The sequence below is a fragment of the Halyomorpha halys genome, unplaced genomic scaffold, assembly GCF_000696795.3.
Source record: "Halyomorpha halys isolate HHAL.00 unplaced genomic scaffold, Hhal_1.1 Scaffold267.1, whole genome shotgun sequence".
Classification (NCBI taxonomy): Eukaryota; Metazoa; Arthropoda; class Insecta; order Hemiptera; family Pentatomidae; genus Halyomorpha; species Halyomorpha halys.
The window spans coordinates 498,577-525,920 of record NW_027111312.1 but is presented as its reverse complement, the minus strand read 5'-3'; the positions used below and the strand labels follow the sequence as shown (position 1 = coordinate 525,920).

Here is a 27,344-nt window from a genome sequence, read left to right as displayed (position 1 = left end):
TATATATATATATATATGGATTACATAGAAGGCAAGATTAGAGCGAGAATGGCTTAACCCACAAAATATAGTCTGTAATATTAATTTTTTTGAAAATATAGAATAGCCTATTGATAATTGATACCTTTGCAAACATAGTTACATAAATAGTTCAATTATTCTGGTAGGAAAAGACTGTTGGCCAGTCCAAATAAATTTGTTTAAGCAAATGAAATCTAATTTTAATCAAAACAGTGTTGTGGGTTAGGCTACTTTTGCTCTCATGCCCTCATATTAACAGTGTCTTTTTATTAATTATTATTAATAATATATGTGTATTTAATAAAAATAAAGAATAAACAAATAAAAAGTCAAATACTCAAACTTCATGTGAATTATATAATTCTAAAAGTTTAATTATCAGATTAGATATAATTTGATAACATCTTAAATTAATTAGTTTAATACTGTTGCCACTAAGGGATCATGAATGATTAAAGAGTAAAAACTGAAATACCTTGCAAAGAGGACAATGTCTCATTAGCATCTCTTAAAATTTTATCTCCTAATTCAACAGCAGCTGCTGCTTTTGCTTTAGCAGCATCTGCTTCAGCCAAAAGTTCATCTGCTTCTTGCTGCAATTTTTTTCCTTCCTCTAACATTGCTAAACTTTGATTCACTTTTGAGTCGACATCTCCAGCAACATTTGAAAATTCATCATTAAGTCGATTTGCTTCTTCTTCCAACCTTTTCCCCTAAAATTATGAAAGAAATCAATAATGAAACAAAATGATTGTAAATAATAATCAAAATTAGAATGTAAATTTTTTGCCTAAAATAGAAGACTATGTCATTACGTAATATAACTTCATCTCCAGGATTGTAATCAAGCAAACAAACTCAGAATGTCAGCCAACCATCTCTGTGTAAGAAATGTTTAAGCAATAGTACAAACACCTTTGTAATCCTACGAAATATTACTTTTTTTTTTCTGACATATGGTGGAGGGACAAATTTTCATTATGTGGGACCACCATGAAATAAAAGTCAACCCTCCCAGCCAGGATTCAAATCAGTGCTGCTGCAGTTCTGTGATTGCTAAGAGTGACACTTTAACTCCCTCAGATATAAACAACACTTTCCAAAGTGACTGAACTTTAACTTAATGGTTGATTGTTTAATAAGTTAAAGTTTGGTTATTTTTTTTTTTTTTACAACCCATGAAGGGTCAGGAATGTAGTACTTGTATGGAAGTAATGTTACTATTCCAATGGTTGTATGAGGAGGTGATTTGGTCAGAATCATACTCCCATACTGCCAGATTTTCCTCCAATTACGGGGACCCACTTTAGGAGACTGGGTAGACCCTGGAGGGTTTGAAACATTCCTACAGTTTTGGGGAGTTGTTATAGCTTTAGGTTTTTTTAGCTGTCTACTCTCCGTTTTGGTCCTTATCGCCAAAGGTTGAATAAGATCATACTTACGACAAAAAAAATTGTTGGCTAAAATTTCAAGATTATGGAAAAATTAAACAAATTTTTTAAGAGCTCTAATAACTTCCACAGCTGTAGACCTACAGGTTTCATATCCATAATTTTTCCTGAAAGAATTGGAGGAAAAATGGACTAAGAAATGACACATAACTATATAAATGATTAATTGGAGGGATAGATTTCAGAAGAATTAAAGGGATAAAAGAACCGAATCTGAGGGGAACAGAAAGGATTGAATAAAGAATACCTCAGAATCTTGAATAGCAGGCCTGAACCATTATGGACTATCAGAGAATTCAAGCTTGGTATGTTTGCAATTAAAGAATCTTTATTTAATAATTTTCCTCTCTCCCCACTCCTTATCATTCTTGTATTCCAGAGGATTGGTAATATAAATATTTGTGCAAATCTCAAAAAAAATAGAGATGGTACATTTCTCGCCAGTACATTAAGACACACTGAATATGTAAAAAGATATCTACAAATTATAAATATACTAGATATTTAATATAACGCTTGATTTTAATTGTGTTTTATTCTACATTATAGTTCATAAGTTTTTATTCAACAATCATTGTAATTATTGAACAGCTGATATATTCTGTTAAAAATTTAATTGTTAATAGCTGTTAGTCTTTATTAAGGTAGTTTCTATTAATTTACATGTGTCCTTATGTTATTTTGATTAATAAAAGTCTTTATTTTTTAATGATTTATATGCTTATTTTTCTTCAGTTCTACTTTTTGGAGGAAAAGAAATAAATGAGTGCACTAGACATTAAACACTTACCTCTTCTTCGGCTTTTTGGGCTTCACTTTTTAGTCTAGCAAAATCAACTTCAGGAATGATAAGATTGTTAACTTCAATTGCAAATGAAAGAGCATCACTATGTGCAGCTGATACATCATTAAGAGTCGATTGCACAAGTTTTTCCATTTCATCCATTCGCAATCGAGTATTTGCAAGTTCGGAGTTCAAAGAATCTAAAGCTAAACTGAAAGAGATAAGGTGTCATAAAAAATAAACAAAAAATTAATTGATACAAAGAAGATCTAAATTTTAACAGTAAAGTCCATTTCAAATATGAAATGGTTGATAGGATTTTTGTTAAATTAATAAATGTGTTCTTTGATTAATACTTATAAATCTGTTATTAATAGTTTCCCTAGAGCATGAATATTAATAAAATAGTGACTAGCAATTATCATTAGTCCAATTAAGCCAAGACTCAGTCGTAAATGAACAATATTATTATCATTTTTATTTATTTTTTTATGTGACAGCTTAATAATTTATGGAGATAAAACAGAATACAATTTCATCAAAGAGACGTTGGTTGAGAGGGTGCGGTCAAGAGAAAATACACAGCGAGAGTACTTTGTTCAATGTACTCTATCTAAATTTTAGGCCTTTAACACTAATGAAAATTCAATCTTTAGTTTTTTCATTTTAATAAAATAACATTATAAGATAAAAGGTATATGGTTATAAGTACATCATTGTATCTAAAGCTAGATATAAAATCCTATAATTATAGATTATAAAATTATGAAATCACATATTTTTAATAAAATAATTATTTAATTATTTTAAAATCATAATAAGTTTAAATACCTGGAGTTTAATTGCTTTTTTGTTGCCTCCTGTGAAAGTAAGTAACCTTGGTTTGATATATTTAATGCCATTTCAGCTACTGCTTTGGTCGCCTCTGCATCGTCCAATTGCCTGATCAAAAAAAGAAGAATGAATTAATAAATATTTAGGCAAATAATATAACTCATGCTTTTTTTATAAAGATAATAATATAGCTTGTTACACTAATAAAAAATGATAGTATTAAGATTTAAAAAAAAAAATCAAGCAACAATATTAGGCATCAGAAATAAAACAATAAGGGCTAAGTTGCCAAAAAGTAATTGCTTGAATAGGTGTAATAATTTCCTCTAGTTTCAGATTTAATTGTTTACATCACATTTTGCTTGAAAACACTGTTTCCTGTCCTATATTTCTGTATTGAAAAAATTAATTTATATTTGTAAAGACTAATAAATAAATATTAAATTACTTCTGCACAGTTGTTCTGGCTTGGTAAGCAATATCTGACATCTGCTGATTTTGTGTCCCAAATTCAATTGACCTGTTTCTAGCTTTTGCCAGGGCAGTTACTCCCTCAGTCAGAATATAATCCATTGTGTTCTAGTTCAATAAAAAAAATAACATAATAATAATTATCATAGAGAAAGTTCTTATATTTATGATTTCTATACTTTTATCAAGTATAGAATAGTTACTTTAAATTAAGTTTACTTGTATTTCATCCACAGCATGTTCAATTTTTTCTTTGATATCAGTAGTATTTCGTTCAGCAGCCTGGACCAAATCATCAGTTTCATCTATTTCCTGGTCTACATTAGAAAGTGTTTCTTCTAAGGCTTTTAACTTCTTCTCAGTTTCATCTATCCTATCTTTCAACTTAGAATCATCTGAAAATATTCAAAACATGTAACAAAATACTTTCAAAGAATTTAGTAATAAACTTTTAACAAATTAATAATACAGTTATTATTTATGTAATGTTTAAAGTTTTAACAACTTCATATTAACCTTTGTAATATGGAATTTAAGGAGGGTTTTATATACAAAGACAAAGAGTGTAGGTTTTCACAACCCATATTCTTTTCATACGAGTCCCAATTACAGTCATCTGCATTTAATCTAGGGTATTCTTCATCTTCTTTGGTGTAAAAATCTTCAATAAAAAATTTCTTCATCTTTCGGTCAAGTTTTTCTTCATCTTTGAATTACAGTCATGGGTCACCAGTTAAAGTCTTTAATTCTTGTAACCTTCCTTCAATCTCTGCAGGTTTCTTTTTCTGCTTCTTCTTTTTTTCTTGGTGCTTATTAGTTTTTCCCTTATTTGATGTTGACCAGATGTCATTTGTTCTTTCATTGCAGGAGCTATGTCTTCAAAGTGTTCATCACTGTCTGCCGCGCTTCCTTCCTGGGAAAGGATGACTTTATTCCCCTTTTCAATCAACTTGGCCACAGACAGTGGACCATCAGATAACTTTGGAACCAAAACATCCTGAAAGTTTTAAGTGTATCTGAGGGTCCATTTCTCCTGTCATCTATTATTTTCTTTGTTAAACCAGTATTCCCTATTTGGGTGCCCTGGTTTTTTTACAAATTAAACAGGCTTTAGACAAAAGTTTGACCTTTCATGATATGTCTTTAATACTTGTTCATTCCTATTAAGGTTATACCTTCTTTCAAATGACAAAAGCATTTGCCTTTCTTCACTGAATTTAATATTTCTATTTACCAAAATAGTGATGACAACAGGATCATAATAGGGTGGTAAGCCTTCAATGATATATCTTACTAATTCTGTCTTTCAGGGATTTGCCCAATTGACCTATCTCCTGAACTGAATAATGTGGCATCCATTGTCCTTCATGTTTTGATTTCGGCGGTTAGTCCTTAATGCAGTTACAAAGCTTATGTATCCATTAATATACGTAAATTATACTCGTCACTTAACCCTGTCATGCACTAAACCACGCTCTGTTACTAATTTATAGTGGGATTTAGGGAGGGTTTATAAAAAAAGACAAAGAGAGTATGTTTCTACTAATAGACTCCACGACCGACTGACTTCAGAACAAAGAACTTCTTGGTTCTCAGCAGTGTCATAATTTCCCCATCTATTGTTTTATTTAAAAACCAAATAATAATACCAATTTTCTACAACATGTAATACCGCAGGAGTCTCTGATAACCCTAAAAGCTCTTTTTCTAGTGAAAACTTATGAAAACCTCTCTTCTTCCACTTGGATTTTGAATTATTTATTTTTCATCCTAAAAGATGGAAAATAAATAAATAATATTAGGAAATATCTTAAATATTATTTTATATCTTTTTGCTTGGTCAAATTCCTCAACTCCCCTACCATGTTCATAATTTGCATTTGTCTCAAGTTCTTTTTTTCGCTTTCCTTCATTCTGAAAAGTGAGTGTCCTATTTTGTTCATTGTTTTCCTTTTTTTTTACATTTATTTTGTTCTTATTTTTTGACTTAGTGTGTGCTTTTTATATTTCTCTTTTTTATACTTTTTTCTTTGTTATTATTTCCATTTCCAGTAATTATTTAATACTTGTTTGTAATTCTTGTTCATTTATACTTTTCACTGTACACCTTATGTTTATTTTCTTTAATTTACTTTGTTTATTTATACATAAACTTTGACATATTTTACATAATTGTTGTTACAACAAGAAAACTAAAATTAAGTGATTTAAAAGATTATAACTATTACCTCCAGAATATGTTTTTGCATCATTCCAAAGTTTTTCTACATTTTCTTGAACTTCTTTGAGATCTCGTTCAAAACTCTCTTCATTGTTAACAATACCTGGGTTTTCTTTTATATTTTTGAGTAGGTTTTCCAGTTTCCCCAAATTTGCTCTAAAAAATAAAAAGATTTATTTAATGAATGAATTAAGCTAATGGTATGAACTATTATAAAGATTCACTATGAATAATATTTTTAAAAAATATATATAAATATAGTATTTAAGAATTAATAAGTTCATAATTCTTCATTATTTAATTCTCATAATGTAATTTTAAAATTTATATTTAATATAATAACTCAGTATAAATTTACAGGAATCTCACTAACACTTTATGGACTTGGTAATTGATTAATGCGAAATTAATAGCTCAAGAACTTATACCAGAAACTTTTTAAAACTATTTCTTAAATGATATTATAATATAGTACAAATTAAAATTTATAACAGGACTATAATATGGACAGAATGAGAATCAATAAATAGTTAACCATATTCTGTAAAATAGATATGAATGGGTATAGTAACTGAATTTTTTATCTTAGAAATATCACAAGTCCAAAATTAAAACTTTTTTCATAAAATCGAGCCTTAAATAGTTTGGGGAAAAACTCAGGAGTAGATGTAGACCTTGCAGAACCCTTGTCGATAGGTTATTGTAGAACCTCCCTTGGTTATGACATGGGAATGGCTGTCAGGGGTTTAGGAAGGTATGGAATACCCATTTCTTTATTCAAGGCATTTATACATTTTAATTATTCTTAAATAATTAAATAATTACTAATAAGATACCTATGCTGATCGACGGATTCCTGTACCAGATTGTAACATACAGGGCAATCAACACAGTTTCTTTGTCGATCATATTTATTTTCTTTGCAACGATCACACCTTCTGCCTTCAACATTTTCAGAACACTATAACAAAAAAGAAAAGATACCATAATACACAATAAACAAAAATAAATAAATAGATAAATAAAAACATAAAAATGATAAGAAGTTCTATCTAATATGGTAAGAAGAACAGTACTAAATCATTTTTGTTCATAGCAAACTTTGCAGAGGAGCCGATATTGTAGAAATTAGAATCAAAATTTAAGAAAATTAAAAGGTTGAGAAATATATTCATATATTATTATTATTATATATTATTATTATTATTATATATATTATTATGAATATATATATATATTCATGGACCAACTCGACCTAACACTAACAAAAATAAATTATCTATAGTGATGTAGTTCCTCACCTTAGAAATATAATGACTAAAATTGATAATAAATTAGAATTATATTTATTTAACTAGTTATGAGATTATAACAGAGCTCTTACCACATTACAATCGTGAAATAAAGCTTGTATTTCAATTTTTTTTAAATAATAATTTTTTTTTCTTACCTCCTAATTTATTAATTTTTAAAACACATACAAATGTATACATTTTATTAAATCTAAAATTATATATACACCATATACATTGGATCTTTTATTGATGCATGGCATTTTAAGAGTGGTTACTGGGTCCGCTGAAGGCTGTTTATACATGATGGCATGTTTGCAGGGGGAGTCACTTAGAATGGGGAGGGAACATTCCGGCTGGTAGTTTAAATAATAATAGTCTGGAGTTTTCATTTTGTAATTTGCAACTGGAAATAAGATTTTGAGTTATGAAAATGGTATTTAAAGAACTAACCTCACAATTACCATTCTGGTCACATTGAAGATGCTTGGATCCAATTTCATCACAATTACAAGGTAAACACCCCTCTACTCCAACTCCACCAAACCCAAAATGGTTGTCCTGACAATGGTCACATAAACGGCCAGTCACCCCTGGTTTACAGTGGCACTGTCCACTTTGGACATCACAAGTATTGTTGTAGGAGCCGATTGGATGGCAATCACAAGGTTGACATCCCTAAAAAACCAATTAGATATCATTTAACATTATTATAATATAATATATAATCAAGGTGTCAAATTAAATATGTAAATAAATTTTAAGTTTGTAAATATAAATTTCGGTATTTAATAATAATGCTAAAGCATACCAAGATTTAAAAAATAAAATAGCCACTTCATAGTAGTTTAGAAAAGCTAAAAATTTGGATTAGCTAAAACGAAACAGTACAAGTTAATTTCATTGAGTGAGCTAAATACAAATAATTATTTCTTTCAGAATATATTACTTATTGTTGTTATAAAAATCTCAAAATTATTTTCATTATAAGTAGTAAGGAATAATAATTCATTTGGTAACCATTTGTGTATTTATAGTATATACATACTCTCCCACTTTCTATATTGAAATATCCAGGTTGGCACTGGTTGCATTTTATGCCAGTAACATTTGGTTTGCATTGACACTGCCCAGTTATCTGATTACACAAAAGTGGTCCTGTTCCTGACTGTTCAGTTCCAATCGGGTCACACATACATGGTTTACAGATGTCCCATTCTTTCGGTAGAGCCAGAGCATCACCATAAAATCCTTAATATGAAAATACATGAGGTTATAAGATTGAACAAAGAAATTATCAAAGATAATAATTATTTAGTTAAAAATCGATCAATGTATAAGTAATACACAGTAAAGTAATATTCTCTATGTAATTTTTGGAAAACTATACTAAGCTTTACTTTTGATGAATCCTTGATTTAAAAACATATCTTAATACTTAAAATTAATTAAAGAGAAGTATATTCAGAATATAACTTATATTCAATACAGAGATACAAAATAAATAACAGAACAGTATTTGAAGGGTCTGGGGAAAAACAATCAGAGTCGCAATATACACTTTTTTGTATTTAATAAAATATTGGAACCTTCCTTTAAGTTTTCTACAGTATTGCATGTGTAATAGTGAGGACTCTTCATTTTATATAATGAGTGAATAGTTGTATAGAAAACTTTCATTGTGTTTTAATAGATAACTCAAAGTTGAAAAAAAAAAAGAAGTGAACTTTCATCTTTTTCCCCTGCACCCTTCTATTATAGCAATTATTTATTAAATAAAAGTCGTAGCAAAAAAGAAATGAAAATTTCTAAAAACATTCAAAATTAATAAAATGTCAGTATTAAGTAAATAATTAGCAATTGAAATATTAGGTCATAAATTTTTATTTTTATTAAATTAATTACCTGGTAAGCATTGATCACAATGAGGACCGTCAGTATTATAAATACATTTTAAACATTCTCCAGTTCCTGAGTCACAGATCCCAACAGCATTTTGATCTACATTCATGTTACAGTCACAAGGTTTACACAACTTTATAGAACCAGAGTTACCATCGACATCACCATAGTAACCATCACTGCACTGGTCACATCGTTCCCCTGAAAAGTAAGTGAACATGATTAAAAAAAAATTAATATTCTACGCAGGAGAAAAGATAACTTTTAACTACTGCAAATCATTTTATTAATTAAATAATAGCTACCAGCATAGCCTTTAGGACACTCCAAACAAATTACAGTATTGATGTCATACTGATAGCAAGGCCCTTGATTAGGACATGGGCATACTTGGCAGTCATGAGGTGTGCCAGCTAAAGCATTTCCATAGTAACCACGTTCACAGCGTTCACACATATCACCTGCTGTGTTATTCAGACAAAGACATCTACCTGTAACACAAGAGTAATAAATCATAATCAATTGACATATACAAAAAAGATTCTAAAGCAGATTTTTACTCTTAAATATATGTATATAATAGATAATTATTTTATATTTTTATTTTCAATACATTAAAACCGCTATAGTTCCACTTTCCAGATGATCCGACCATCCTGAAACCCCTATTTCTTAAATACCAAACCGGTAAATGAAAAATAAATGCTTCCTAGAAAATGCCAACTTGAAAACTTGATAATAATTACCTTGGAGGGATAAAATTATTCATAGATAGTTTTAAACAATGTTTTATACAAAATAACTTGCTAATGGAGTAATTTTATAATATTTAAAGAACTGACCTATAATTATGAACTGCTCTCGAATGAAACATAGGTACAAAAAAAAAAAAAATTCAGGGTATAAATCATTTGGATCAGTTGGGATAAAAAATTTCATTTGTTTGTGATCAAGAAATTACAAAAAAAAACCAATATGAATAAAAATTTGACTTTTGAAAGTCCTTCCAGTTTATTACAAGAGCCAGAAATCAACCTGAATGAACTTATACTTTTAGAGATTGTCTTGTAATTACTGAATTCTTCAAGTCAGAAGTGGGCAACTAAGGTTCAAAAAGAGTAGGAAAGATAATCACTTGGTTTTGTCTCTCCCATAAACTCCATCGCCAAAAAACTGCTGAAAGTTAAGAATGTGATGGAATTACATGAAACCTTTTTGATTTTTATACTAAGTAATTTTTTAACTGATAAAAATTATAGTTCAAAAACTTTTGATTATAGGTTTTAAAACTGAAGAATATGTGGAATTAAAATGTAATAGGATAATTTCCAAATAATGATGCAATTTGAGTGGCTAGATCCGAATCCAACTTTGGACATTATGAGGGAATTACAATTTGAGACTCTAGACAAGTTTTAATGCAAATATTTTTTCATGTGTTGTTAGGAGGAAATAATTATTATTTTGCATCATGATTAAATGTTTTTTAGTGCATAAGATTTTAAAGGTTTATAATATGTATTATAAGCTGAAGTTAAAATCATTTGCAATTAAGGTGATTTCCTTTTAAAATGAGTTATTTTATGTGTTCAAATGCATTTTATAAATACCTTGTTTATATTCATTTATGCATTTTTGTGATTTTAATTGTTAAAATAATATCTGAATTTTAATATCTTAAATTGCTCAAGGTCACAGTTATATGGTTTTTTCAGTAGAGAATAAAGAAAATATCATTTATATGTGAACTACAAATACATATAGCATTAAAGTATTCACCTGTACAACCAATCTGAGGTTTATTAAACAATAAGGAGTTCATATTATTTTGTTGTGAATAGAAATTCATGTCCTATTATTTACTATTAATTTAAAAAAACATTGATCAGCTAACCAGATCAAGCGATATCCCATGATAGGCAATTCTAATGCCTTAATCAGAAGTGTAATGTAGATATATATATAGGACATAGATATATTAACTATTCCTTACCTGATTCAGGATCGCAGTGGTCAGCATGATTATTACAGTTACATGGAACACAGACTGAGAAAGGGCCTCCATTCGGTGGATCATGTCTGTACCCAGCAGCACATGACTCACAATATTGTCCAATGTAGCCTTTAGGACAAGTACATATTTCTATCCATCCTGCAGGCTGACCGGCAGCACCTCTCCTGGCTGTACCCAATTTTACATCATCAAGGAACCCCATTCCTAAAAAAATAAAATAAATGTTATAAAACTCATTGATCTATATTGATAATATGAATTGAAAGCTGAAAAAATAAGTTTGAAATTCATACATTTAGATCATGGATGAATAAGATGGATTATTAATCGGAGTAGGATCTAAGATTTACCTTTCCTTTACAATTAAGCATTTTACTCTGTTCACCATTCCCTTAACTTTATAAAAAATATGTTATGATTTTATTGTGATAAATCGAATTTAATATCTTAGTTTTTTTAATATTTTTATTAATTTTGAAGGTAATCACATTCTACAGAGGTATGGAATGTGTCTACTATGCTAACAATGTCCAGCACTATATTCATCTCTATTTAACAAATTTATGAATAAATAAATTTAATACATATATTTTGCAAATTTGTATTCTAAATTTACATATTAATCATGCAAATTAATAATACATCCTCATACCTTTAATTACATTTCCATTTTTCCATTATATAGTATGTAATTCATTAGAATAACTAAAGCTAAATAAGCAAACACCAGAACAAAATCAAAGAAATTTTAAATGTAATATATCATGTCAGAATTGTTGAAAATCGTAATTAGATAAGTGTGACAACATAAAAATATGTATATACAATCACAAAACCACATTAAGACTGAATTCCAAAACGAGTACTTCATGGTAAAACTATATCTTAGACCTGGGAGACAAAATAGATTTTGAAAATATAACATAATGAAAATCTCCTACCAGGCAGAAGACATTGGAATCCATACATTACAAAGTGCTCAACTCAAAACAAGAAGTAGATAAAATCATTTATCCTTGAATTTGTAAAACAGAGATGAATATGATGTTGTACACTGATAGCTAGCTACTCTTCTAATACAAGTTTATAAAACCTGACTGAGGTAATCAATATAAATAATATTTATGTTTATTAAAATTATTTACAATCAGTTAATATAAATGTAGGTATTGTTAACGCCATATTTTATAATTAATTTGTATTTTATTGTAAATAGTATTCAATTAGTATTAGTGTTGAATTTAATTACTTTTATTTTTATTTATATTATTTTAATTGGAATTTAGTTATTTGAGATGAAAGATATGTATTTATATTTGTGGATTATAATTAAGGAATAGAGACAGTTGCTAAGAGTTGATAACTGTTGTTAAGACATTGCATAGCAACTGGCCGACTATCTTCGTTTTTAAATCAGTTCTGGCTAATTAGTGGCCATGATAATGTGTAACCAGCCCTGTCTGCTTTTGGTTGATGATATTTATTGAATATTTTTGAGTGTTTTAGTCACCATTACAGTCCGAAACCAGACCTCTTCTATGTTTCGACTTGAATATTAGTTCCGGCTAATTAGTGGCCATGATCGATTGTAATCAACCCTGTATGCATTTATAATGTATTATTTGCGGACATTTTTAGTGTTTTTAGTAAATATTAAAATTCGAAACCAGATCCTTTCTGCCTTTTGACTTGAAATGAGTTCTGTCTAATTAGTGGCCGTGATCGTTTATAACCAGCCCTGTCATCGTAAATTAACATTAAAGTCTGGAACCAGACCCTTTCTGAGTTTCTGGCCTTTGAGTGCAATATGAATAGTTGCTAATTAATCGGCTCGCATAATTCATAAAAATAACTAGACCCTGTCTGCCTTTAATAAGTGTCAGTATGGCCATCTTAGCTTTTGGATATTTTGACAATCGATGAGCTACTACACCAACCTTGGACCATTGCAGCGGTGTATTTAGCTACAGAGCTGCGACCTACACATCTTGACAAGCAAAATATCTTCCTCTGACCTATTGGAGTGGATCAACCTTTTGTCCACCAGTATTTATTTCATATATTTATTTGTTTTTTTTTGTAAATTAGTTTCGTTTGTTTTTATCATTTATTTACTTAATTTTATTTAATCTGGAAGGTCTTTTGATTTTTTACTTTTATTCATTGTTTTATTCATCTTTTGTTTATTTTATGTTCAAGTTTCATAAATGTTAGATTAACCAAATAAATGATTATATCCGAACCAGTTTGTTTTTGCTCTTTTAAAAATTTACAACAAAAAGACATAGTCAATTTGAGGTGCCTTTAACAGGTACTTTTGTTGAATTATAGCTTTACAAACATACTAACTTTAACCGATGATAATTATGACTATACAGCACTAGGTAGTAAACTATATTTAATATAATACCTACCATTTTTAGAGTAGGTGCCTCGAATTTTTATAGCGGTTAGGTTGGACAAAATGCTCATAAATTCCAGAGATTTCTTTTTTGGCTCCCAACCAAAGTCTGGATCTTCATGTAATCGGAACTTGTAGATAATAGTCTGAAAAACAAAACAAAAAAAAACTGAACATTTAAAACTGAAAAATTTATATTAATTACTATATCAATCTTGAAAGGAGGTTTAAATTCCAAGCTCTAAATTGTTAAATGCAAACTATCACACTGGAAGGATTAAAGGAGCAAAACTCAAAAAAATTTGTTTTTGAAGGTTGCCACACTTTTAGTAATTTTAGGTTTTAATATTGCAAACATTAAATAAGGTGGTTTAATATTCAATAAGCACTTTTTAATTTGTTGATTTTATAATTTGTCTATAATATAAACTATAAACAATAATAAACTATAATATATAACTCGACTGTTTTCCTTATCAAATAGGAATGAATTTGTTATGTAGATAATTCCCATCATAAATAATTTCTTCAAAATGAAGACATTGTGAAATTCCTTTCTCCTATAAATGAGAAAAAGCCATTTACTTTCTATTATCAGGATGTAATACTTCATAAAACATTCAAAACTGTACCTAAGTGAACTTTTCTTTTGGCAAACTTATTTACCACTAAATCACTATCTATTTAAATCATACGGCTAAATTTTAACAGATTCAAAGGTGTGATTCCTTTCATCAAAAGTTACCAAAGAGCTTGAGTAATAAGTCTGAAGGGTGTTGATAAGAATGCAAAGTATTTTTAATTAAGTCTTTTTTCCAGTATCGAAAATTCAAGTAAATATAGCCATAAGACCAAACTGAAAATACATATGTGTAGTTTTCAAATTTCTGTCCCGAAAAGAATTTTAATTTTTGTCCATATATAAGGACACTTATACTTTCTATTTTTACTTCTCCTGTATTTATACTTCTATGTTTACTACTCCCATTTAACATCTTGCATTTTCTCTTTGTGGGTGGGTTTCAGGTTAATCTTCTATCCAACATTATACCAAAAATCTGTCTCTCTGCAGATACATTTATATCTTAGAGTAAATGTGGTGTGGCTCTGTTCATTGTTTAAATATGTGTGCCACAATTTGCATTAATCATGTGCTTTTTGACAGTGATCTAACGTTAAAGAAGCCTGAGCAAGATTTTTGTGATTGGAGTGCCCTCTAAATGTCTAGGATGTTATGTAGATTGTTACATGTTGGGACTGCATAACATGTAAGTTAACATATATAAAAATGGTACAAATATTTTCTGTCACTGACTTCACAAACTTCTCTACTGTCGATGAATTCATGTGAAGCATAAGGGGAACAACATTACTACTATTGATATTAAAAACATTTTGTTTTATAATATTAAATTGCAAAACAATATTAAAGGGTGTCAGAATTTTTATGAAATACTTTACGCTTGGATCAACACCATTAAACCCTTTTAAGATGGTCCAGGTGGCAACTAAAAAGGATATCAAAACAGTAAAAAAATATTTTTTGTTAGTCAAGGTATTGACCCATATTGCTAGATTTCATTCAAACTTATTTCTCAACATATAGGTGAGAAATGAAGTTTAAAACCTTGGCTATGAATAAATAGTTGTTTATTATTTTGAGATCATTTTTGACTATTTGGATTATCTTACCCTTTATCATTTATATAGTCAACTAATTAAATTATATTTAGACAATTCTAATTTACAAACTATTCATCATTCCATGAAGATTAGAATTAAACCTATGGGCAAGGACAAAAAATAATAAAATGAACTATCAAGTTGCAGCATGAAGTGAAAAACTAAGTCTTTTTCTCTTGTGTTGTGTTGCATCCATATAGTCCTACCAGTTAACCAATTAAAAATTCAGTCAATCAAGTTAGGTTGTGATTGTAAAAGTAAATCTTATTAGATCTATTAGAAATATCACATACTTAAAAAAAATCCGACTCGTGTTGTGCTGGCGGTTTGTCATATTTTTTAGACATGTTAATAAGCATAAGTTTAGATGGAGAATCATTAAATATAAATGAAATTAAATTTAAAATCATTAAATAATTAAATATAAATGTATATCATCATATATAAATTGCTATGAACAGCTGACTACAAGTAGTAATACATACATTTGTACCAGGCATTTGATTTCCTTGTCCAAAGATTGTTTGATAGATTTGGATACCGTTTCCTTCAAGGATCACATCATTTATTGAAGGTGTAGCCCCTCTATCATTAACTCTCAATTTAAACTCTAGCTCCTGATTGTAAGCAGCTCTCTGGTCTCCAAGGAACCTTTCTAAAATAAAGAGTAAATGTAATTAAAATAGTTCAGTTATTTTATCAGTCAAATGTCTAAATAAATTTCATTATAATTATAACTTTATAATGATCAGTACAATTATTTACCAACTGATACTAAATATGAACTTAAAATTCGTTATTGAATAAACAAATAGGACTGATCATTCACATTGCCTTCTCAATTCATATACTTGAGTGGCTTAGGGGACGAATTTGATAAGCCTCCATTTTGAAAACAGTTAGAATGTTATGCAAAATCCTTCTTAGTTTCTCTGTTAAGCTATTTATTATGTTTTTTTGCCTAACACCATAATTCTAACAATTTTATCTATGATATTATAAAAAATGATCTATAAAGCAACATTAAATAATAATTTTAGAATTTTTTAAAACTGCTCTGCTGAAGTATTCTTATCAAGTGGCTTGTCATATTTTTGCCCTAAGACCTTCATTTAAAATATTTTAAAAAAATTAGCCTCTACTGCAACAAATTAAAATTACCAGGGGCTAAAAAGTAAACTGGTTCTTTATCTGTAGCAGCAACTGAAATGACTTGAGTAATAGAATCATACTGCACATTAACTGGTTTCTGGAACTTGGTCTGAGCAGCCCATCGCTCTGCATTCCTAGCAAATGTATTTTCAATGACAACTGAAACAGAAAAAAATATAATATACTATATTAGGAAAAAAAATGATGAAGTATTGTTGAGAACAGATTTTTACTCATCACTGTGACAAATGGGGAACCAATTAAAGTATTTATTTGTCTAACATTTTGGTTTTCTAAACTAATTTATGAATGATTTTTTTGTTAGGTTGTTTAATCCATTTATATAAAAATATATAAATACAGTAATAAATGCATTGAATGTATACTTTTATGTAAGAAGTAGACAAACAATTGTAATTGTCTGTCAGACCCACCTGTTGTGTTACGGGTTAATATTTATTTAATGCTAATTTGAGGGTTTTGTCTAAAACAATTTTTCAGCATATAGTTATACAACAATAAATATCTTCATTAAATGAAGCAATATGTATTGTTTCAGTGATTCATTAAGAATTTGTTGAAGTTTATAAATTCCAGTTCATCTTCCACAAAATAACTGTTTTTTACTGGATAATTTTTTTAATTGAGGCATCGTTTAAAGTTAAAAAAAATTAAGTACTAGTTATTGGTTTAGTGAAGCTGTAAATATTTTATTATTATGTAGTATAATAACCTCTTGAATATCCAGAAGCATGATTACATACAGAAGAGTGACCATAGCAAAAGCAAGGTGTGCATCCAAATTCGTTATCTTTGTCTAAGCTGAAAAAACCTGGTTTGCATCTGAAATAAATAAATTATAAAAAATTAGATTGCATTTACAGATTTAATTCATAAGATATCTGATGTATTGATCATTAATGACTCAAAGATAAATAAATTATATAACAGATTTTATTTTATTTATTTATCTTTTTTTTTATTTATCAATAATTACAAGTGTATGTAAAAATATATATAAGTAAAGGTTTTATATTATATTGTAATGGCATGATGCAGTCTGGAGAATCTATCCATTGATAGAACTCCGATAACATATCTAGAGTAGAAGATCTCAAGACCATCTTATTTTCAGACACCTAGGAGGATTATCAATTATTGAAGAAGAAGCAAGGTTAGTAGAAAAGTGGGTTTGGGTGGTTAGGAAGTTTAACAGGGAAGGTTTGATATTTGGTTCTGGTCAAATTGGCAACATATAGAGCATTAAAATTCTGATGGATAACATTATTTGTGAGTATTAAAGTAAGGAGTAAAAGACAAAGGGTAAAAGAGATTTGATGGGATTTATCGGAATTTAATTTAATTTAATTTTCTAGTTTTGACACCGATCCTCAAGGGTTGTGATATGAGACTGGAAGATTTAGGATACAATGGATGAGTCATTCACTGATAATGCAAATGCATCATCGGCATATCAAATAAATTAATATACGATCTTATAACACCTTAGATAAAAATTTAAAATTAATATCTGGTATAAAAAATAATTGCAATTTATAACTTATTAAATTAAATTTCAAATGAAGAAACGTCACCTGAATTTAATTAATATTAATCCATACTACAGTATGGATAGAGTCATATAGATATTTTGGATATATTTGTTTAATATTAAGATAAATATAATGTATAAATAATTGTTATGATTTAAGATCATTTCATTCAAGCCAAAGCTTCATTAATGTACAGTTGTCAATACATAAGAATTCCTGAAGATTTATGAGGTTTATTAACTAGGTATGGATCAAATAGAATCTTGTTCTATTTCTTTAGTATTTTTTAATTAAAGGCTTAAAATAGAATTTATTTAACTTTCTTGTTACAATTTTGATTCAGAGATGTCAATAAAATTCTGTTGTTGATATTAAAATTCTGAATGAAATTCTGATGTGAATAGATAAAGATATTGGGCCTGAAGAAGGAGATAATTAGGGTATTTCTACTAGTACAACATACTAGCTACACTATTACTTTTCTTCTTAGAATTATCAATTCCTACTATCACCATCACAAGGTGCACCCTAGGGAGCCGCATGTTCTAGGGAGCTGAAAAGATTCACAAATGATTGAAGTAGAGCCTGTTGAAATGGGACTTAATTTTGGGGCATAGAATCAGTATATTGGTCACTTAAACCAGATGTTTGAGACCCCTCTGCCAACCAGCATAAATATAAAAATGTACCAATAAAAAAAATAAACTGTATTCACATATATGAAATGTAGTAAAATTTTTCATGACGTGGTCTGAAATGCTCACTACAAGAATTAAGGTAGTAAGTATACAAAGATTAATGAATCTCTACCGGAACAAATATATTACTTAGTAGATATATTATTATTTTTTAAATGTAATTAAATCGTATTTGAAAAAAAATCTGTAAAGAATTAATCTGAAATAAATGAAAAAGTTAAACTTACAAAGCCAAAACTAATCACTCCATCAGTTCATGAAATAATGGTAATTTTTAGTAACTTGAAATTATGAATCATTATAACTATATTTTATACCTTCTACATTCTTTCCCTTCAACGTTTGTCTTGCAAAGACAGTTTCCATGAACTTGGTCACAGTGTGGCTCATTGCCTAAGCTTCCTGCAGGATGACAGTTACATTCTTTACATCCTGCAGCACCAAAGTCATAGTAGTCTGCAGCACAGTGATCGCACTTGTCTCCAGTAACACCAGGTTTACAGTCGCATTTTCCTTCACTGTTACACTGCAAACTTCTCGAACCTGTAAATATATGTCATGTAAAAAATCTTCATATTGGCTTGATTGAATATAATTCAGAACCATGAAGAAATTAGATAATAGGAGAAACAGAGACCGTTATTATCCTAAGACCCTCAGTTAAGTTATAAAATTAGTTTATAAATTATGAAAGTTTGCATAGGATACCTGGGGATGAAGAGATATTCCTTAAAGAATGTAAAAATTTAACAGCTTACAATGATTGATAACGACGACTATATTTATGAATCTCAAACGTCTAAAATATAAAATTGCCAGAATGTTGCATAATAGATAGGACACTTAGAAATATTTTACTCAATAAAAAAAAAAACTGTGAGATTCGCTTTTGCTATAACTAAGTGATGAAATGAAAACTGGCCTGTATATCCTTATGAGATTTCAATGTTCAGATTAATATAACTCTTGGGAATTAGTGGATATATGTAACAGGGCTGTCACCCACTTTAAAAAGAAATATAGAGCTGAGTACTGGTAAATTTAATAGTATGTAAATATATGTGTCAAAAGAAATTACTAGATTTAGAATTTATTCAGTGAATATTATCATTCAGAACAAATTTGTATTTAAAAAACCACGAATGGTTTTTAAGGAATAAGCACTTGTTAACACAGTTTATTTCAATTATAAAAAATCTCTTAAACTCAACTTATAAACAGTACTATAAGAAACATTTTCAGTCGAAGAGATGGGGTTCAGTAATGGGAGTCAGAAAAACAGGAGAAATAGGAACAGGTGGCAACCCTGAATAAGTACTGCCTCTACAATGTAAACTTAACTATTTTGCTTAAACTAGCAGAAGTAAGAGCCTAATGAATATTAATTAAGAAAATAAACAAAACAAACTTGCATTCCCTGAATTGAAAATTTTTACTTGTATTAAACATTTTAAATAACAAGCAACAAATTTTTTTTTTTTTAATCTCTCCCTCCTATGACCCCCTTTTTTATGACACCCTAGTCATTTTTGACATACGGGGATGTTATCAACAGGGTACCACTCTGTTCGAACACTATTGTGGGGGGGAGAGGTCAAGCTTTTATTCCGCCACAAGAATAAAAGTTCAGCCCTCAGGTCGGATTCGAACCGGCACCGCTGGTACTGTAATGGTGGAGGGAACAAGTCCGGCAAGTGGGCTTATAGGTCCTTTTTGCCAAACCGGCACCACTGCAGTTCCCAGGTTTCAAAGATCTGTGCCTCAACTCCCTGAGCTACAGACGGCCCTACAAGTAACAAATCTGTCTATGTGTCCATAGTTAAATTTTTTTACCGATTTATTTCGATGAAATTTTAAAGAATTGCGTGGATTGATATCTAGTTGATCCCACATAGAATATTAAATTCCTTCAGTCATTTTCGCGTCATGAGCAACCAATTTTTCCTCGGCACACTTTTACTTCGAAAAACGGTATGCCCTAATGGAGTTTACAGGAAAGTCGGGGGGGGGGAAGAGGGGAGGGAGATCAATGTAAAATAGCTGCTGTATCAATTGCACCAGGTCCAGTCAAGTATTACCGCTTCATCATCAAAAAACTCCTTTTTGGACACAGGTATATTTCAATGAAGACTCCTCTCGTAGTATTTATCCTCATACTACTAATCATTAACTGGAAATTACGTGTGCAATAGAAACATGCATAAGAAGGGTAATTAAGGACAATAAAAATAAACTTTCGAAAAACGAAATAAAGGGATTAAAAAAAGCGTAAGCGAAAGTAGTAAATGGAAACATATACTCCATAAATTTAATTTAACATTTTACAATAAAGTTGTCGGAAGGAGCCGTGTTGGAAGCATACGTGTGAAGTTTGGGCCTGGAGAAGGGAAACTAAAGGATGGAATTTGATGAAATCTATATGAGACCAACTAGATACTATCACTGAAAATTTTATCAAATTCAAATCAACGGTGTGATCGATTATGCTCGAAGATAAATTTAACAGAATCGAAACCTGATGGCTGAAATATAAAATGCGAGAGACAATTTTTGAATCTGAAGACACTCAGTACTCAGGAATACGATACTTCCTTTGTTGAGCTCCTTCGTTAACATCCCCACCCATCACATAAGCTCCGATGAAGAACTGTATTATATTGCAGGTCAAATCAAACGCAATAAATAAATATTTGGAAACTATTTTATTTTAGGCCGCAGTCCTGACCATTTCTTTAAAAAAAAATTTCCCTGCCTCCGATAATGAGGAAGCAATAGCAGATGACTATTCTCACCACTAATCCAACAGTTTTGTATTAAAAAAAAATGTTAACTCCTTTTAGCAACAGTTCCAATAAAAGCCTGGTGCAGTGGGGTATGTACCATATGGCCTACAAGCTCTTCCTTGGAGTACTACCACCTTGAGACATCCTTTTCTAGACTATAAGCGTGTATTATTTTAGCTACATGGCAATTGTACAGTACCTAATATACATTTTGTCGTTTTCCGTTGACATGAGCTCAATTTTCCAATAGAAATGTATTCTTTTGAACGTGTTCAGGAAGTACCGAAACTAAGTTGAACAAAAACATTAAGACTCCCCTAAATGAAAAAGCTGTGGGCGGTGAAAGCGGGTCTTGTCTGGTCGAGCTCAAAATCATTTGATAACAATCGGATCAAGATGGCAACGACTGGTTCTTCAATCCTCGCAGAGAAGATACAGTGAGATGTCTCTACAGATAAAAAAATAAGAGTGATAGAATGGAAGAGTCACTCTCCAATAATTTAAAAATCTGACAAATAAAAGATTTGAAATTTGAGATTGTGAGAACTTGCTTCAAATTGCGAAAATTGTGGTAAAAAATTTCATTCAAATAGTTACTAAAATTTAAAACCAATAAAAATAGCTATGAAATTAAAAAAGTTGATTTAATGGGTTTATGATTTATAGATATAATGCTGTGTTTGAAAAGAAACAAAAATAAAGTAATTAAAACATAACAATAATTGCCAATATTCGAAAAAAATTAGTGAAAAGTTCAAATCCAAAGAAATAGAAAAATTATAATATTTCATAGCACAAATATAGTAGGGAATATTAAAATATTGTAGGAGTATATTATAGTTGAAAAATTCAATCAAAATTATTGAGGAAACTAATAATTTGACCTTTTTCTCCCTCCCTTTCAATAAATACTTACAATTGTGGTAACACCTCAGAGAACATCATTAAAAATCTTATCATATTTCATAATAACGCGATTAATAAAATAAACCACAATTATTAGTCAGAATGAAAATGTAAATTGGAAGGAAAAATTCTGTAAATGTACTCTGTCAATGAGGTCAAGCTAATAATAAGCATAGATCCAGGAACCACAATTGACTTTGGATAATTTTTTTATTATGAAATAATTAAGTACATAAATTAACCAATGAAGCATTTGAAGACTTACCTGTTTCATCGCAATTACATGATTGACAAGAGAGCGTTTCTTTATCCTGGTAATAATTATCTTTACACCTTTCACAATTAGGGCCGTCTCTGTTGTGGCTACAGTCGATGCAATGGCCGCCGTGTCCTGTCTTTTCGTAAAGGGTCTTGTCGAAAACGCATCTGTTGGAGAAGCCGTTGCAATTGCAAGCTGAAACATTAAACGAAAAAAATTCATAATCAAACTCAATATCAATGTTATAATGAATATATCTAGTTAATTATAATTTTGGGGGAGAAAAGGAAATTAAAAATCAGTAAATTTAGAACAAAGTTCACAACTTCAAGATAGAAATTATTAATATAACAACAACCAAAATTAAATAATTCTTTAATAACATACATTAGGAAGCAAAGAAATGCAATCAATGTTGTGCTATGGTATTCAGGAGAGGAATGGAGTTAGAAAAGGAAACGATCAACTGGTAAAAAAAAAGAAGAAAAAAAAACGAAACCGTGGGGAGGGGGGAGGGGGGAATTTAAGTTACATACCATTAATCGAGAAAAACTTTCACTTGGAAAGTTTTATATCAGTGTGACAATTCCAAAATAAAATTTTTTCTCTACAAGGGGTTAATTTCTTGAATCGAAAAAACAAATGTGATTTGTTAAGTGATGCGAAGTATCATCAACATCGAAGTTTAACTTTAGATGTTTAATTTTGTTTTCACTACTAATAATCTATCTTACTGAATTATAATATGACCAATACGGTAATCTTGGAGGGATATACCCTCCTACAATTACCAGAATTTAGGTCCAAGCATATGGCAAACCACGGGTAACAATCCTCAAAAAGCCCAATACTTTTTCATAAATATAAAAATTAAACATAATAGTAAATTTTTAACACGATAGTAACGTTTATGTTCATGTAGAGTAAATAATAACAATAATAATAATAATGGACTGATTCCAAAGTCTACGAATTTATTCTACAGGAACGAATGGATTAGTTACGAATTGCCGCTTGATGAGGTAAGAGAAGTTCACCAAGCGGTTCTCTTTGATACTGAAAGAGTTTTAAACGTTGAAAAGAATGTATATGGTTGAACCTGTCTACCACCTCAAAACTAATAAACTCGCGAATCCTAGAAAACATAGATACAATAATAATAATAAAGCACCTATATCTAGATAACCTTGCAAAATATTGTCTGATAAATGCTTAAGACTGTACGAAAATTGACATAGGTCATTGAGTGATTTCCACGCAATAGAGTTGCGGAAGAAATGGGGAAGTTTATGACTACAGGTAATTCCGCAGATAGAAGTTTTGGGCAGCCTCATTCACCAAAACTCCAAGAGGAAATGTACCAAGAAGTGAGAAGGCGATAACAGTTGAATCTTGAGACCATTTTATAGGCTAATGGTGCGCAGACCTCTTTGCAGCGATGATGGCGGGCGGTGAACCCCATCAGCGGACACTGTAGTGACCTTTTCAGTCCTTCCTCGGATACCGTTAGTGTTCTTCAACCCTACTCTTTCAGTTCTGTACTTACTTTTCAACTTTTTTTGCAATTGATGTTATAATATGTGTCTTTATTAAAATATATTTAAACAAGAGTTCCAAAATAATTGCATCCTTATATTTATAAAAGTTCTTGTTCTAACTTAAATTTTTTTTTTTAAACTGTTTATGGAACATTTTTATTTTATAAATCTCTTTGGAAAACTATGTCGTAAGAATGTTTAGTACATCTATAGTTGTTAACTGACCACGAGCATTATTGGGTATGAGGAATGCTAACAAGGTCATCGTTCTTCTTATTAGATTTATTTTACCATAATTCGAAATGAAAGCGGGGCGTTAAACATCAAATTTCAATTACGTCACATTAATGAAGTTTCTTTAATATTAAAAAAAAAAATGATTCTTATTTATTCGAATTTAGGCAACAATCTCATCTAAAACGGATCCGTTGGGGGATTCTTCATCTCTTGAGCACGGATATCGAGCGGAAGAAAAATACTTGAGTCCATTTACATATCTGAAAATATTAATTATACAGAGAATTTTAAAATAAATGCAAGAAATCTGAACTAACACTAGGCGGAGATTTTAAGTAAAATTAATTTATAAAAAATATGGAATAAAATTAATGTTGATAATTATAATTAACCTTGATAGGAAGTTTAATAATGAAATAAAGAGGTATTTTAACCAAAATATTGTAAATTGTTTTCACACAAACAGAGTTCTACTACTGGGTAGTCTCTCTATATGCTGTATCATATCATTATGTCATTAAGATCAAATTTACTTGTTGTATTTTTTATACAGTTGTAAATATCAATACATAAATTAAAAAAAAACCCAAAATATATTTGTAATAAATAATTTAAATGCTCGACCTAAGTGTAGCGAAGGTTACAAATATTGTTGTGATAAATTTTACTGTTGACTGAGATAAATAATTTTTCTTTTTATTTTAATGTGGAAAATTTGACTAATTAGGTAATTAGACATAATCTTAGAATTTCTCATTAACAAAATTATACGATTCTCTAATGTTTTAATGTCTCGTAATGTAATTTGAGGACTAATAGAAATGACCTGGGCAGAATAGCGTGCATGAGGTATTTTTGTTTTAAATATTTTAGTTTCTAAAATTGTATTAATGTATGATAATTTATAAATAATATTGTTATTTGTTTGGAATTGCCGAAAATCATATGTATGATAAAAACTGTTTGTAATAGATTGTCCTGGCAGAATTGGCCAAAACGTCGGACTTATAAATGGAATAAAAATGTTTTGAGACTAAAATGGATAAAATTTTATTTATTTAAACAGTATTAACCAGTCTCAAGAAAGTTTAAAATTATAAATAAAGTAAGATACAACTTGATTTATTAATTTTGATTTTCTCACATACTTTTGGGATCAATTTTAGTTCTGTATACAGTAAATAAGGTCTCCCTGCACTGGGTTGAGCAGTTGACTGATAGAACTACACCTTGAATCCACTCCATTCTGTCTTCGCATGGTGTCGCTACTAGATGCTAGTTCCGCCCCAGGCATCTTCTCTTCACTAGTTAGGTCCAACACTTTGCTCAACATCACTTTCAGGTGAATGGGGCATTCCTGACTACCCATGCAGTGTAGCGATTGTACCACATCCTCATCTGTTGCATTACAGTTCTTGCAGTCAGACGTGGATTAACCTTTCTTCTTCAGACAATTTTTTGCAATGTATTCCTTGTTCACGCACCGTCTTTACGCCAGTTCCTTCTTGCACTAGCGATGGTGTGTCTGAACTAACAAAACTCCAGCCCCCTATAACATCCAGGTTCCATATTCCTCCAGACATAAACAACACAAGTAACCAACTAAGCTTATAAGAACCATGAAACTTATAAGAAAGGTTTAAGTGCAGTATTTCTCATAACGTTAGCAAATGCGCTCCTGGTCGCCCATCATTTACACAAGTAATGAATGTCAATAGTAAAAGAATATTTTGATCAGACAGTGTATACAAAAGTTGTAACGGCCAGTTCTCGACTTAATAGATGTCCGGATTATTAAAGTTTCGACTTAAATATGAGGAATTTTGAAAATTTGTATTGTTTGTTCTTTCTATAATTAATTTTTATTTTGGTATTTGCAGCGTATGAGCTCAAATTTAGTTCAATAAAATGATTATTTTTCGTACCTATACACAAACTTACTAAAAAACTCTCCTCACAAATTAAAATCATGAAAGGCTAACTATCAATAAGCTATAGCTATCGAAACGTTTCACCAATCCTTACCCCTTACTGACACTTACCAAGTTCGAATACCGCTTAGGAACGATTAACGTAATAATCGGATCAGTCACGCTGCAATAAGAAATGATAAATAAATGACGATGTTGGCCAACCAGTCTCTTAACGAACCAGGCCTTTAAAGAAAAATGACATTGGCTCCGCCTAAGGTCCTTTTAATATTCACCAACCGTTCCTTGTCAGAAACAGTTCTCCAACCGGCCATAACTAACTTCCAAAGCGTCTCCAGCGTCATTAAATAACATCCAAGAGGAGATTATATCTGCCATGATTCATGCTATATCCGAGGATACCAGGTGACCTCATAACGCTAACAGCACAGAAGGCGTGTTTCCTCGCTTCCTTTCCTGATAGGAATGCTCCTCCGAAATAATACGTGAAAGACGTCCAGTCCTCTTTGTCACGTCCTCCCCAAGACGTCCAGGCCGAGGTGACAAATAATGAAGATTTACTTCTAATGAAACCGAATTGTTAAACAAGAAGCACGATGGCAGGAAACCACTTGAGGACAATAGCTCTATCTATCAAACTATCAAGCTGCCAAGACTTAGTGCCAACCTTCATTATGAGGAAAAGGCAGAAAAAATTATTTTTGTAAATCTAATATGAAACAATTACAACTAATACAAGGAATAGGATTTAAAGGATCAAACTAAGTCGATCTATTGCTAATACAAGACGGTAATACGGTAACAGTAACCGTTTTACCAAGGTAAACGTTACCGACCTTGTTAATGCCCTTACGATATTCCTATTTTATAAGTTCTATATAATATTATATTCAATATAAACAAAATATCGATATTTCGATAAAATAATATCGGAATGTTGTTGCTAGTATTCCATATCGATATTACAACAATAAAAAATATCAAAATAAATATGTAAATATCAAAATAAAATATCGATATTCATATTTTAAAAGTTGTATATAATATTATAGTCAATTTCAACAAAATATCAATATTTCGATAAAATAATATCGGAGTATTGTTGCTAATATGCTTTATCGATATTTCAACAATAGAAATAATTGAAATAAATATGTAATTATCAAAATTAAATATCGATATTCCATTTTTTAATTTTCTACACAATTTTCTC

The 27,344-nt window shown here is 30.0% G+C and overlaps 1 protein-coding gene across 3 annotated transcripts in view; it reads right to left on the bottom strand.

Moving 5' to 3' along the window:
* The window catches only part of LanB2 (laminin subunit gamma-1), a 233,792-nt gene that overhangs the window by 4,115 nt on the left and 202,333 nt on the right, over positions 1-27,344 (bottom strand). For all 3 annotated transcript variants that reach the window (XM_014420323.3, XM_014420324.3, XM_014420325.3), the window contains 18 exons: positions 22,432-22,620; positions 18,795-19,020; positions 16,960-17,069; positions 16,236-16,385; positions 15,560-15,729; positions 13,405-13,537; positions 10,970-11,194; positions 9,282-9,467; positions 8,980-9,177; positions 8,123-8,325; positions 7,528-7,752; positions 6,619-6,743; positions 5,790-5,938; positions 3,781-3,956; positions 3,539-3,669; positions 3,088-3,198; positions 2,263-2,467; positions 497-734 (listed from right to left, as the gene is read on the bottom strand). In XM_014420323.3, the coding sequence (XP_014275809.1) occupies positions 497-734; positions 2,263-2,467; positions 3,088-3,198; positions 3,539-3,669; positions 3,781-3,956; positions 5,790-5,938; positions 6,619-6,743; positions 7,528-7,752; positions 8,123-8,325; positions 8,980-9,177; positions 9,282-9,467; positions 10,970-11,194; positions 13,405-13,537; positions 15,560-15,729; positions 16,236-16,385; positions 16,960-17,069; positions 18,795-19,020; positions 22,432-22,620 (3,150 nt within the window). The remainder of the gene's footprint in view (positions 1-496; positions 735-2,262; positions 2,468-3,087; positions 3,199-3,538; positions 3,670-3,780; positions 3,957-5,789; positions 5,939-6,618; positions 6,744-7,527; positions 7,753-8,122; positions 8,326-8,979; positions 9,178-9,281; positions 9,468-10,969; positions 11,195-13,404; positions 13,538-15,559; positions 15,730-16,235; positions 16,386-16,959; positions 17,070-18,794; positions 19,021-22,431; positions 22,621-27,344) is intronic.